Here is a 13,892-nt window from a genome sequence, read left to right on the forward strand (position 1 = left end):
TTGAAGTCGTAAGTTTACATACACCTTAGCCAAATACATTTAAACTCAGTTTTTCGCAATTCCTGACATTTAATCCTAGTAAAAATTCCCTGTCTTAGGTCAGTTAGGATCACCACTTTATTTTAAGAATGTGAAATGTCAGAATAATAGTAGAGAGAATGATTTATTTCAGCTTTTATTTCTTTCATCACATTCCCAGTGGGTCAGAAGTTTACATAAACTCAATTAGTATTTGGTAGCATTACCTTTAAATTGTTTAACCATGGTCAAACGTTTTTGGTAGCCTTCCACAAGCTTCTCACAATAAGTTGGGTGAATTTTGGCCCATTCCTCCTGACAGAGCTGGTGTAACTGAGTCAGGTTTGTAGGCCTCCTTGCTCGCACACGCTTTTTCACGTATGCTTGGGGTCATTGTCCATTTGGAAGACCCATTTGTGACCAAGCATTAACTTCCTGACTGATATCTTGAGATGTTGCTTCAATATAGCCACATCATTTTCCTTCCTCATGATGCCATCTATTTTGTGAAGTGCACCAGTCCCTCCTGCAGCAAAGCACCCCCACAGCATGATGCTGCCACACTCATGCTTCACAGTTGGGATGGTGTTCTTCGGCTTGCAAGCAACCCCCTTTTTCCTCCAAACATAACAATGGTCATTATGGCCAAACATTTCTGTTTTTGTTTCATCGGTCCAGAGGACATTTCTCCAAAAAGTACAATCTTTGTCCCCATGTGCAGTTGCAAACCGTTGTCTGGCTTTTTTATGGCGGTTTTGGAGCAGTGGCTTCTTCCTTGCTGAGCGGCCTTTCAGGTTATTTTACATTTTAGTCATTTAGCAGATGCTCTTATCCAGAGCGACTTACAGTTAGTGAGTGCATACATTTTCATACTGGTCCCCCGTGGGAAACGAACCCACAACCCTGGCGTTGCAAGCGCCATGCTCTACCAACTGACTACAGGGGACCTTACAGGTTATGTCAATATAGGACTCGTTTTACTGTGGATATAGATACTTTGGTACCTGTTTCCTCCAGCATATCTTCACAAGGTCCTTTGCTGTTGTTCTGGGATTGATTTGCACTTTTCGCACACAAAGTACGTTCATCTCTAGGAGACAGAACGCATCTCCTTCCTGAGCGGTATGACGGCTGCGTGGTCTCAAGGTGTTTATACTTACGCACTATTGTTTGTACAGATGAACGTGGTACCTTCAGGCGTTTGGAAATTGCTCCCAAGGTGAACCAGAATTGTGGAGGTCTACACTTATTTTTTGGAGGTCTTGGCTGATTTCTTTTGATTATCCTATGATGTCAAGCAAAGAGGCACTGTTTGAAGGTAGGCCTTGAAATAGATCCACAGGTACACCTCCAATTGACTCAAATGATGTCAATTAGCCTATCAGAAGCTTCTAAAGCCATGACATCATTTTCTGGCATTTTCCAAGCTGTTTAAAGGCACAGTCAACTTAGAGTATGTCAACTTCTGACCCACTGGAATTGTGATACAGTGAATTATAAGTGAAATAGTCTGTCTGTAAACAATTGTTGGAAAAACTACTTGTTTCATGCACAAAGCAGATGTCCTAACGGACTTGCCAAAACTATAGTTTGTTAACAAGAAATGTGTGGAGTTGTTTAAAAACAAGTTTTAATGACTCCGACCTAAGTGTATGTAAACTTCCGACTTCAACTGTAATGTAATTTTTTTCACAATGTTCATAAAATATCCATGGTGCAGTGCTTAGTCATCGGTGTTAATTGCCTTTAAAACTATTTTCCAAATAAAATGCCTTCACCAGGATTTGACCCCATTCCCTGTGTTCCATTGTCTCTGACTCTACCTGCTGAGATACCGTTCAGGCGAAAATACATGAAACAATTAAACTACATTGTACATGAAGTGCCCTTTAATATAGACCATAGGGTGAATTCAATATTTCTGACTTTCAAAATGAATAAAGACTTGCTAAAGTGTCAAAATTCTGCATTTTGACATGTCCCTCCATGCACCCTCTGTAACATCTAGGACAATTTTAACACACTAACCCCCCAAAATACCTAACAATTTCACCATCATTGTAAAGCCCTGGTTATTTCATTGGTTTGACTGTAATTTCTGAAGATTATTATTTATTTAATGTGATTAGTGATTCATTTATGTCAGTCCCTCATTTTAGGGTCAACCCTGTTACGTGAACTGAACTCTCGTTTTAATATGGTGAAACTATTCCTTTTTAAATATTTATTTCAAAAGAAACATTGAACATCCAATAGTCAAATCATAGTGTAAATGCAGGTGAGCGGGTTCTACTCTTTTTGACAATTTTCTGGAGTTTTGTGGTGAAAAACTGACACAACACGTCAACCCTGTTACCCATAGATAGACAGGCTAGAAATGTTTTAACGATAAAAACACCTTTGTGAATCTTGCATTCAATTGCCCCTCCCTGTTGCACACAACATGCTTCCATTCCCCCTGCCACAAGGGGATTCATGGCTCATTTAAATAGTAATTACCAGTTGGAGGGCCGTTCAAGTGGATTTTTCCCAGATGTGATAAATTCCCACTTCCCACTTGGTTACGAACGCACCATAACACCGCTAACCATCCACTGTAGAGCCGTATAATACCACTCATTGGAAGCAATAAACATAGACCTACACTTTGACATAATATGGAGCATTTCTGAAAGGCTTTAGAGTCTGCAACACCACTAAGCAAGGCGCACCACCAAGCAAGCGGCACCATGAAGACCAAGGAGCAGTCCAAACAGGTCAGGGAAAAAGTTGTGGAGAAGTAATAATAATAATAATAATATGCCATTTAGCAGACGCTTTTATCCAAAGCGACTTACAGTCATGCGTGCATACATTTTTGTGTATGGGTGGTCCCGGGGATCGAACCCACTACCTTGGTGTTACAAGCGCCGTGCTCTACCAGCTGAGCTACAGAGGACCACAAGTACAGATCAGGGTTGGGTTATAAGAAAAGATCCAAAACATTGAACATCCCACGGAGCACCATTAAATCCATTATTAAAAAATTGAAAGAATATGGCACCACAACACACCTGCCAAGAGAGGGCCGCCCACCAAAACTCACGGACCAGGCAAGGAGGGCATTAATCAGAGAGGCAATAAAGACACCAAAGATAACCCTGAAGGAGCTGCAAAGCTCCACAGCGGCGATTGGAGTATCTGTCCATAGGACCACTTTAAGCCGTACACTCCACAGAGCTGGGCTTTATGGAAGAGTGGCCAGAAAAAAGCAATTTCCTCAAAGAAAAAAATAAGCAAACACATTTGGTGTTTGCCAAAAGGCATGTGGGAGACTCCCCAAACATATGGAAGAAGGTACTCTGGGCAGATAAGACTAAAATGTCGCTTTTTGGCCATCAAGGAAAATGCTATGTCTGGCGCAAACCCAACACCTCTCATCAACCTGAGAACACCATCCATACAGTGAAGCGTGGTGGTGGCAGCATCATGCTGTGGGGATGTTTTTCATCGGCAGGGACTGGGAAACTGGTCAGAATTGAAGGAATGATGAATGGTGCTAAATACGGGAAATTCTTGAGGGAAATCTGTTTCAGTCTTCCAGAGATTTGAGACTGGGTCGGAGGTTCACCTTCCAGCAGGACAGTGACCCTAAGCATACTGCTAAAGCAACACTTGAGTGGTTTAAGGGGAAAGAATTGAGAATCTGTGGTATGACTTAAAGATTGCTGTACACCAGTGGAACCAATCCAACTTGAAGGAGCTGGAGCAGTGGCTAGATGTGCCAAGCTTGTAGAGACATACCCCAAGAGACTTGCAGCTGTATTTGCTGCAAAAGGTGGCTCTACAATGTATTGAATTTGGGGGGGTGAATAGTTATGCATGCTCAAGTTTTCTATTTTTTTGTGTTATTTCTTGTTTGTTTCACAATAAAACATATTTTGCATTTTCAATGTGGCAGGCATGTTGTGTAAATCAAATGATACAACCCCTCAAAAATCAATTTTAATTCCATGTTGTAAGGCAACAAAATAGGAAAAATGCCAAGGGGGTGAATACTTTCGCAAGCCACTGCATCTCTTGAATAGATTTTATGGCATTACATGCATTTCAGCAAAGATGCAAATGTTCCTACTTTTATTTAAAATACATTGTGTGTGTGTGTGTGTATGTTTGTGTGTGTGTATGTTTGTGTGTGTGTGTGGGGGGGTGTGTGTGCATTTTTGCTCTAGTTTTTAGTTTTGTCCAGACTCCCCATCACTATCAGGGAGACCACTAGCTAATTGACTATTTCCAGAGCAAAACTTGGCTTGAATAATGGCATTGGATGCTTAGTTTGTGATATACACAGCTAGCTGCTACACAGTGAAGTAGCTAAGCAGCAGTTAGATGCATGTCGTGAGTTGAGACATGGTCACATGTCGGGCTGCCTAGGAGATTTAACCAACAGACTGCTTTTTATTTGTACTGTGTATCTCTGACTGAGCAAGCATCACTTCTCTTCTTTCTTTCTTTCTTTCTTTCTTTCTTTCTTTCTTTCTTTCTTTCTTTCTTTCTTTCTTTCTTTCTTTCTTTCTTTCTTTCTGTCTTTGGTATTATGGCGTTCCGCAAACAAATGTTATTTGTGCATGCCGACACCTACTGTATTGGCTTTGTATAAGCCTGTAGTATGAACCTTTGAGAAAAGATTGCCCTACCAACAAACCCTATACCCGTTAAAACCTCATCACTATTCCTCTACTTTGGCCCTATCTGAACCTGCACCAGGCCAGCAGCCTGGGAGGACGGGACACTATATTTGAAACACCTTCTAACTCCTCTGCAGTAAACTCTATTACACCCAAGTACTTCTGTCGCATTGTCGGTACATTTTGTGGGAGGGAAAATAATTTATGTATTTCGAATGGTACTCTAATTCCACCCCACAGAATACAGTACTGTACACAACAAATTATCCAGTGTTAAACAAATATATAATTCCACTCAAAGGGTTGAGTCTGTGGACCTATATAGACACCGGAACATAGTTAAATTAACATACTGCTTAGTGTAAAGGCTTATTCAAATATTTCCCAGTGTGCATTGCCTTTAAAATAAATTGTAGCGTTACCAGCCATGACTGTATTTGTTAGTGACAGAGAAATGGTGGTTGCATTCATCTATTTAAGGAGGCAGCAGCTACTATACCTGGGGTCTAGCAACATTAAGACAGTTACAGTGGGGGAAAAAAAGTATTTAGTCAGCCACCAATTGTGCAAGTTCTCCCACTTAAAAAGATGAGAGGCCTGTAATTTTCATCATAGGTACACGTCAACTATGACAGACAAAATGAGGAAAAAAAATCCAGAAAATCACATTGTAGGATTTTTAATGAATTTATTTGGTGGAAAATAAGTATTTGGTCAATAACAAAAGTTTCTCAATACTTTGTTATATACCCTTTGTTGGCAATGACACAGGTCAAAATTTTTCTGTAAGTCTTCACAAGGTTTTCACACACTGTTGCTGGTATTTTGGCCCATTCCTCCATGCAGATCTCCTCTAGAGCAGTGATGTTTTGGGGCTGTCGCTGGGCAACACAGACTTTCAACTCCCTCCAAAGATTTTCTATGGGGTTGAGATTTGGAGACTGGCTAGGCCACTCCAGGACCTTGAAATGCTTCTTACGAAGCCACTCCTTCGTTGCCCGGGCGGTATGTTTGGGATCATTGTCATGCTGAAAGATCCAGCCATGTTTCATCTTCAATGCCCTTGCTGATGGAAGGAGGTTTTCACTCAAAATCTCACGATACATGGCCCCATTCATTGTTTCCTTTACACGGATCAGTCGTCCTGGTCCCTTTGCAGAAAAACAGCCCCAAAGCATGATGTTTCCACCCCCATGCTTTACAGTAGGTATGGTGTTCTTTGGATGCAACTCAGCATTCTTTGTCCTCCAAACACGACGAGTTGAGTTTTTACCAAAAAGTTATATTTTGGTTTCATCTGACTATATGACATTCTCCCAATCCTCTTCTGGATCATCCAAATGCACTCCAGCAAACTTCAGACGGGCCTGGACATGTACTGGCTTAAGCAGGGGGACACAACTTGCACTGCAGGATTTGAGTCCCAGGCGGCGTAGTGTGTTACTGATGGTAGGCTTTGTTACTTTGGTCCCAGCTCTCTGCAGGTCATTCACTAGGTCCCCCCGTGTGGTTCTGGGATTTTTGCTCACCGTTCTTGTGATCATTTTGACCCCACGGGGTGAGATCTTGCGTGGAGCCCCAGATCGAGGGAGATTATCAGTGGTCTTGTATGTCTTCCATTTCCTAATAATTGCTCCCACAGTTGATTTCTTCAAACCAAGCTGCTTACCTATTGCAGATTCAGTCTTCCCAGCCTGGTGCAGGTCTACAATTTTGTTTCTGGTGTCCTTTGACAGCTCTTTGGTCTTGGCCATAGTGGAGTTTGGAGTGTGACTGTTTGAGGTTGTGGACAGGTGTCTTTTATACTGATAACAAGTTCAACCAGGTGCCATTAATACAGGTAACGAGTGGAGGACAGAGGAGCCTCTCAAAGAAGAAGTTACAGGTCAGTGAGAGCAAGACATTTTGCTTGTTTTTAGGTGACCAAATACTTATTTTCCACCATAATTTGCAAATAAATTCATAAAAAATCCTACAAGGTGATTTTCAGGATTTTTTTCTCTCATTTTGTCTGTCATAGTGTACCTATGATGAAAATTACAGGCCTCTCTCATCTTTTTAAGTGGGAGAACTTGCACAATTGGTGGCTGACTAAATACTTTTTTCCCCCACTGTATATACAGTTTAAAATATTACATGACATTACATTTCATAAAACATTACCCAATACATTTATTGTGTTCCCTCAGGCCACTACTCCACTATGACATATTTACAATACAACATCCATGTGAACGTGTGTATAGAGTGAGTGTCTTATCATGTTTATGTGTGTCTGTGCCTGTGTGTGTCTCTTCACAGTCCCAGCTGTTCCATTTTTTTTTTATCCGATTCTACTGCTTGCATCAGTTACCTGATGTGGAATAGAGTTCCATGTAGCCATGGCTCTATGTAGTACTGCCTCCCATAGTCTGTTCTTGATTTAGGGATTGTGAAGAGACGTGGTCCTCTGTAGCTCAGCTGGTAGAGCACGGCGCTTGTAATGCCAATGTAGTGGGTTCGATCCCCGGGACCACCCATACACACAAAAAATAAATAAAAATGTATGCACGCATGACTGTAAGTCGCTTTGGATAAAAGCGTCTGCTAAATGGCATATTATTATTATTCTTATTATAAGAGACCTTGCTGGCCTGTCTTGCGGGGTTTGTACCGGTGTCGGAGCTGTGTGCAAGTTAAAACAGACACCTCGATGCATTCAGCATGTCAACACTTCTTACAAAAACAAGTAATGATCAAATCAAATCAAATCAAATTGTATTGGCCACATGCGCAGAATACAACAGGTGCACACATTACACTGAAATGCTTACTTACAGCCCTTAACCAACAGTGCATTTATTTTTAATAAAACATTAAAATAAAATAACAACAAAAAAGTGTTGAGAAAAGCAGAAGTAAAATAAAATAACAGTAGGGAGGCTATATATACAGGGGGGTACCGGTGCAGAGTCAATGTGCGGGGGCACCGGCTAGTTGAGGTAGTTGAAGTAATATGTACATATGGGTAGAGTTAAAGTGACTATGCATAAATAATTAACAGAGTAGCAGCAGCGTAAAAATATGGGGTGGGGGGTGGGGGGGGGGGACAGTGCAAATATTCCGGGTAGCCATGATTAGTTGTTCAGGAGTCTTATGGCTTGGGGGTAGAAGCTGTTGAGAAGTTTTTTGGACCTAGACTTGGCACTCCGGTACCGCTTGCCGTGCGGTAGCTGAGAGAACAGTCTATGACTAGGGTGGCTGGAGTCTTTGACAATTTTGAGGGCCTTCCTCTGACACCGCCTGGTATAAAGGTCCTGGATGACAGGAAGCTAGGACCCAGTGATGTACTGGGCCGTACACACTACCCTCTGTAGTGCCTTGCGGTCGGAGGCCAAGCAGTTGCCATACCAGGCGGTGATGCAACCAGTCAGAATGCTCTCAATGGTGCAGCTGTATCATTTTTTTGAGGATCTGAGGACACATGCCAAATCTTTTCAGTCTCCTGAGGGGGAATAGGCTTTGTTGTGCCCTCTTCACGACTGTCTTGATGTGTTTGGACCATGATAGTTTGTTGGTGATGTGGACACCAAGGAACTTGAAGCTCTCAACCTGTTCCACTACAGCCCTGTCGATGAGAATGAAGTCAATCTCTCCTCTACTTTGAGCCATGAGAGATGTACATGCATATTATTAATGTTAGCACCACGTGTACATTTAAGGGCCAGCCGTGCTACCCTGTTCTGAGCCAATTGTAATTTTCGGTGGCTAGGCCACTCCAGGACCTTAATGTGCCTCTTCTTGAGCCACTCCTTTGTTGCCTTAGCCGTGTGTTTTGGGTCATTGTCATGCTGGAATACCCATCAACGACCCATTTTCAATGCACTGGCTGAGGGAAGGAGGTTCTCACCCAAGATTTGATGGTACATGGCCCCGTCCATCGTCCCTTTGATGCGGTGAAGTTGTCCTCTCCCCTTAGCAGAAAAACACCCCCAAAGCATAATGTTTCCACCTCCATGTGTGACGGTGGGGATGGTGTTCTTGGGGTCATAGGCAGCATTCCTCCTCCTCCAAACACGGCGAGTTGAGTTGATGCCAAAGAGCTTGATTTTGGTCTCATCTGACCACAACACTTTCACCCAGTTCTCCTCTGAATCATTCAGATGTTAATTGGCAAACTTCAGACGGGCCTCCAGGCCGAGGGAGATTGACAGTTATTTTGTGTTTCTTCCATTTGCGAATAATCGCACCAGCTGTTGTCACCTTCTCACCAAGCTGCTTGGCGATGGTCTTGTAGCCCATTCCAGCCTTGTGTAGGTCTACAATCTTGTCCCTGACATCCTTGGAGAGCTCTTTGGTCTTGGCCATGGTGGAGAGTTTGGAAACTGATTGATTGATTGCTTCTGTGTACAGGTGTCTTTTATACAGGTAACAAGCTGAGATTAGGAGCACTCCCTTTAAGAGTGTGCTCCTAATCTCAGCTCGTTACCTGTATAAAAGACACCTGGGAGCCAGAAATCTTTCTGATTGAGAGGGGGTCAAATACTTATTTCCCTCATTATAATGCAAATCAATTTATTAAAAAATTTACATGCGTTTTTCTGGATTTTTGTTGTTGTTATTTTGTCTCTCACTGTTCAAATAAACCTACCATTAACATTATAGACTGATCATTTCTTTGTCAGTGGGCAAACGTACAAAATCAGCAGGGGATCAAATACTTTTTTCCCTCACTGTAAGTCCTGTTGTCCCTTTTGAGAGGACATTCTGGGCTTTTCAATGATATCACATGTGTGGGGGTATGACCTTGACAACTTTATCTTCCTGGTTCTTAAAACAATGGCTGCTGTCAAAATTAGCACATTTCGTTTTTAGTTGTTTGGACCCCTTGTCCGCAGCTAATGGGGATCTCCAATAAATAGAAATACAAATGTACGTGTCTTTACAATTTACTCTAACATACTGTACCTTCCTTGCACCCATCCATTGTAATTACAGTAAAATACTGTGAAATACACATCCCTCCCCTCAATTAATTTAATTCCTCCATTCATTCTGATGATTTTACGGTATAATACAGTTAATTTGACAGTATTGTACTTTGTTTCATTAGACAGTACTTGATTTGATACCGTATTTATAGTACATTAGGTGTACTGTAATATGAAACACAGAATTTTACTTGCCACGAGCTGCCTGTAAGCTACAGTCAAATTCACAGTAACTCCTTTACAGTTTAGTGTAGTGTATGTGTGTTTATATGTGTTTGTGTGTCCGTCTGTCTGCCTCTATCTTTACGTGAATGTCAGCCCCTGCAACTTTTTTGTATGTAAGGCGTATACTTAACATGTATACAATATACACTGAGTATATCAAACATTAGGAACACCTTCCTAATACTGAGTTGCGTTCCACAGGGTTGCTGGCACATGTTGACTCCAATGCTTTACACAGTTGTGTCAAGTTGGCTAGATGTTCTTTGGGTGGTGGAACATTCTTGATACACACGGGAAACTGTTGAGCATGAAAAACCCAGCAACGTTGCAGTTCTTAACACAAACCAGTGTGCCTGGCACCTGCTACCATACCCTGTTCAAAGGCACTTAAATATTTTGTCTTGCCCATTCACACTCTGAATGGCACGCATCCATGTCTCAATTGTCTCAAGGCTTAAAAATCCTTCTTTAACCTGTCTCGACACTGGTTGAAGTGGATTTAACAAATGACATCAATAAGGGATCATAGCTTTCACTTGGATTCACCTGGTCAGTCTATGTCATGGAAATAGCAGGTGTCCTTAATGTTTTTATACTCAGCCATACATATGTAAATTAATTTTCATCACACCCTGTTCTTAGGAAAGATAAATAGATCTCAAGGTGGGCAGCATAAAGCTAGGGAGACAGCCAAGCTAACTTATGCATTGAATTACACTATTACTTTGTGCTTAAGAGAACCCAATATATTATTCAGTCTCAAATCTAGGCATGGCGCAGAAACAAAGAAAAGTGCTCTCAGCAGAAAAGGAAAATTACTTACATCTAATAAACTTAGATTGGGGTACAAAACACAACAGTGAAATCAGACAGAAATTGAACACACACACACGCTAGTTTATCTAGCCTCGTGGTTACCTAAAATGTATTTCCATTGAAAATATTTTTTTCCCTAACCCTAAACCTAACCCTAACCCTAACCCTAATTGTAACCCTTACCCTTACCCTTACCCTGAACCTAACCCCTAAGTTTAAAATAGCCTTTGTCCTCGTGGGGACGTGGGAAATGTCCCCACAAGGGAGAATGTTCCTTGTTTTACTATCCTTGTGGGGACCTTTTGGAATTTCAGGTCCCCACGAGGATAAAAGAACAAGACCACACAGGCACACACACACACACCCAAACACCCCTCCAAAGCCCCTCAATTTAGCTCTGTTCTCCCCTCTCTACCCCGACATGTAGGTACCCTGGATGTGTGGCTGAGGGTGAAGAGCATCGCCTCTGTGGACACTAAGGTCTGGAGCCTGATTGGGAACCAGGGTCCTGACTGGAACCAGGCCAAAATCATTGTCAACCCCATTGGACCCTTCCAGGTAAGGCCGTCCAGGAGCATGCCTAGACAAAAATGTACCGTATTGACAAAATATTCCCATGACTGCTTTATATTTCATCGGCATTCTGGAAAAACTTTGATTAAAAGTAAACTTCAGGGTCGAGAAACTTTCACAGCACATTGTAGGGGGATGACTACTTTAAATGTATGTAAAAAATGAAATCAAAAACAATTCTTTGCTCACACTTTTTTTGGATAGTCCAGATAGTCCAAATAAAGTGATACCCACGGTTTTAACAGGACACCAATGATTTATGATAAGAATGGGTAATCCACAGAATGTTCAGTGATTTATTGTATAAAATAAAGTGATTTGTTTACAAAAACAAATAGCAAAAATGTGCAACATTTTTCATATGTTTTCCCAAATGCAATCGTCCTGCCCATCCCTGATCATGAGTAAGCCTGATCTTCCAGGTTGGCACACTATGGAGGTCCAAAAGGCTAAACAGGAGCCTCAGTTGCACTTTACTCCCACTCATCCCTTTGGAGGTCAGGGGGGCTGAAGCACTGACTCAGTGTGTAGTGTGCAGTGATTACCGCTCAGGGCTCCATCTCATCTCCCCAGGTCCCCCGTTTGTGCTGAGTCAAGTCTATAAAGCGTGTGTGTGTGCGTTCCTGAATGTGTGGGTGCGCATGCATGTGTGTGTTTGTGTGTGTGTGTGTGCGCGTGCATTTGTGTGTGTGTGTGTGCGTGCATGTGTGTGTGTACATCTGTGTCTTATCTGGGTCAGTGTAAGAGTGTGGATATACGGCTCTTATGTGTGTATACATGTGTGTGTTTGAACGTGTGTATTTACATTAGAGGAACATGCACATATTGGTTTGCCTGTCAGCAACCTTGCTAGTAGGCTCTCATTTTCCCTATAAGACTGTGTGCGTGCGTGCGTGCGTGCGTGCGTGCGTGCGTGCGTGCGTGCGTGCGTGCGTGCGTGCGTGCATATGCATTCACCACCGGCCTCGTCCAACCAGAGAGAATGAGGGAAAGCGAGAAAAAGTGAACAAATAAAATTATGATTCAAAGGATCCGCGAGACCCAGAAACAACCCTATAGTCGACTCAATACAAACCAAGTCCAACGGTCTAATCTCAACCACGTCCCAGTTGTGTTCCGCCCAGTAACCGACCTTGTGTCTTGTTCTCTCCCTCGGCCCCAGCCCTGAGACCAAATGAAACCTGATCAATTCGCATCGGTCCGGTTCGTTGGTCCCATAGTCCAAATGCTAAAGAATTATAGCTTTAGCATCAAGGCATGCGCTCACACACACACACACAGGCACACACACAGAGAGAGAGCCCCCCCCCCCCTCTAAACACATACACTCCCAGTAACCTGCCTCCTACAGCAATTAGCTATGACAAGTCAATTAACAGGAATATTTATGAGGTAGAAAGTGCCTCTTCGTCATTTCGTAATGATTCCAGATACACTGTGTGTGTGTGTGTGTGTGTGTGTGTGTGTGTGTGTGTGTGTGTGTGTGTGTGTGAGGAAAAATGGAATCAATGATGAGAAGAAGAGGAAAAGGGCTGGATGGGGGATTCAGATTGGTTGCTTGGGTGTATGATTCATTATGCCTGCGCGATGACATGTTGTTAGATTCAGTTTCCTGGTGGCAAGTCATTGTGACTCTTGAGAGCAAACAATGAAGTTGTGAGTCATGGGTTATATTCACTACACTGTAAAACTTTCCCCTGTAAATGTACAGCATTATAATGGCAGTCCATTATCAGCCTGAAAAAGTCATCCTGGCACATTTTAGCAAAAAGGTAAAATGTTACAGTAGCTGACATTTTTCTCAATACATTACAGTCAATGGGAAAAGATGAGTGTCACAGGGTAAAAGTGTAAGAAGTGTTGACACGCTGAAAGCACCGAGGTGTCTGTTTAAACTACTAGGACACAGCTCGGACAGCCATGCATACTCCTCAAGACATGCCACCAAGGTCTCTTCACAATCCAAGAACAGTCAAGAACAGACTATGGTAGGTGCACAGTTGGTGATAGAGCATTGGCTACATGGAACTCTATTCCACATCAGGTAACTGATAAAAACTGATAAAATTACACCTTATGGAACAGCAGGGACTGTGAAGAGACACACACGTGCACATGGATGTTGTATTTTAAATATATGGTGGTGGAGTGGTGACCTGAGGTAACACACTGAATGTGTTGGGTAAGGTGTTATGAAATGTAATGTCATGTAGTATTTTAAATTGTATGTAAATGTCTTATGTTGCTGGACTCCAGGAAGAGTAATGGGGATCAATAATAAATACAATACTATACAAATACAGGGTTGAAGTTTTTCTCAATACATTGATGTCAATGGGAAAAAAATTATGTCACAGGGTTTAAGTGTTTCTCAGTACATTTCAGTCAATGGGAAAAAATGAGTGTCACAGGGTTGATGCTTATGTCAATACATAGCAGTCAATGGGAAAATATAAGCGTCAACCAATTGAATCTTACGTCAATAAATTGCAGTCAATGGGAAAAGATGAGTGTCACAGTGTTGAAGCTTACGTCAATAGGAAAATATGAGTTTTACAGGGTTGATGCCTAAGCGAATACATTGCATTCAATGGGGAAAGCATAACAATATGGACACATTGAG

At 42.1% G+C, this 13,892-nt stretch overlaps 1 protein-coding gene across 1 annotated transcript in view; it reads left to right on the forward strand.

Moving 5' to 3' along the window:
* LOC121544503 (MAM domain-containing glycosylphosphatidylinositol anchor protein 1) overlaps window positions 1–13,892 on the forward strand; it is a 334,863-nt gene that overhangs the window by 301,247 nt on the left and 19,724 nt on the right. The window contains exon 16 of the mRNA XM_041854426.2: window positions 11,124–11,254. Within this exon, the coding sequence (XP_041710360.1) occupies window positions 11,124–11,254 (131 nt within the window). The remainder of the gene's footprint in view (window positions 1–11,123; window positions 11,255–13,892) is intronic.

Source organism: Coregonus clupeaformis, chromosome 29, assembly GCF_020615455.1.
Source record: "Coregonus clupeaformis isolate EN_2021a chromosome 29, ASM2061545v1, whole genome shotgun sequence".
NCBI classification, from domain to species: domain Eukaryota; kingdom Metazoa; phylum Chordata; class Actinopteri; order Salmoniformes; family Salmonidae; genus Coregonus; species Coregonus clupeaformis.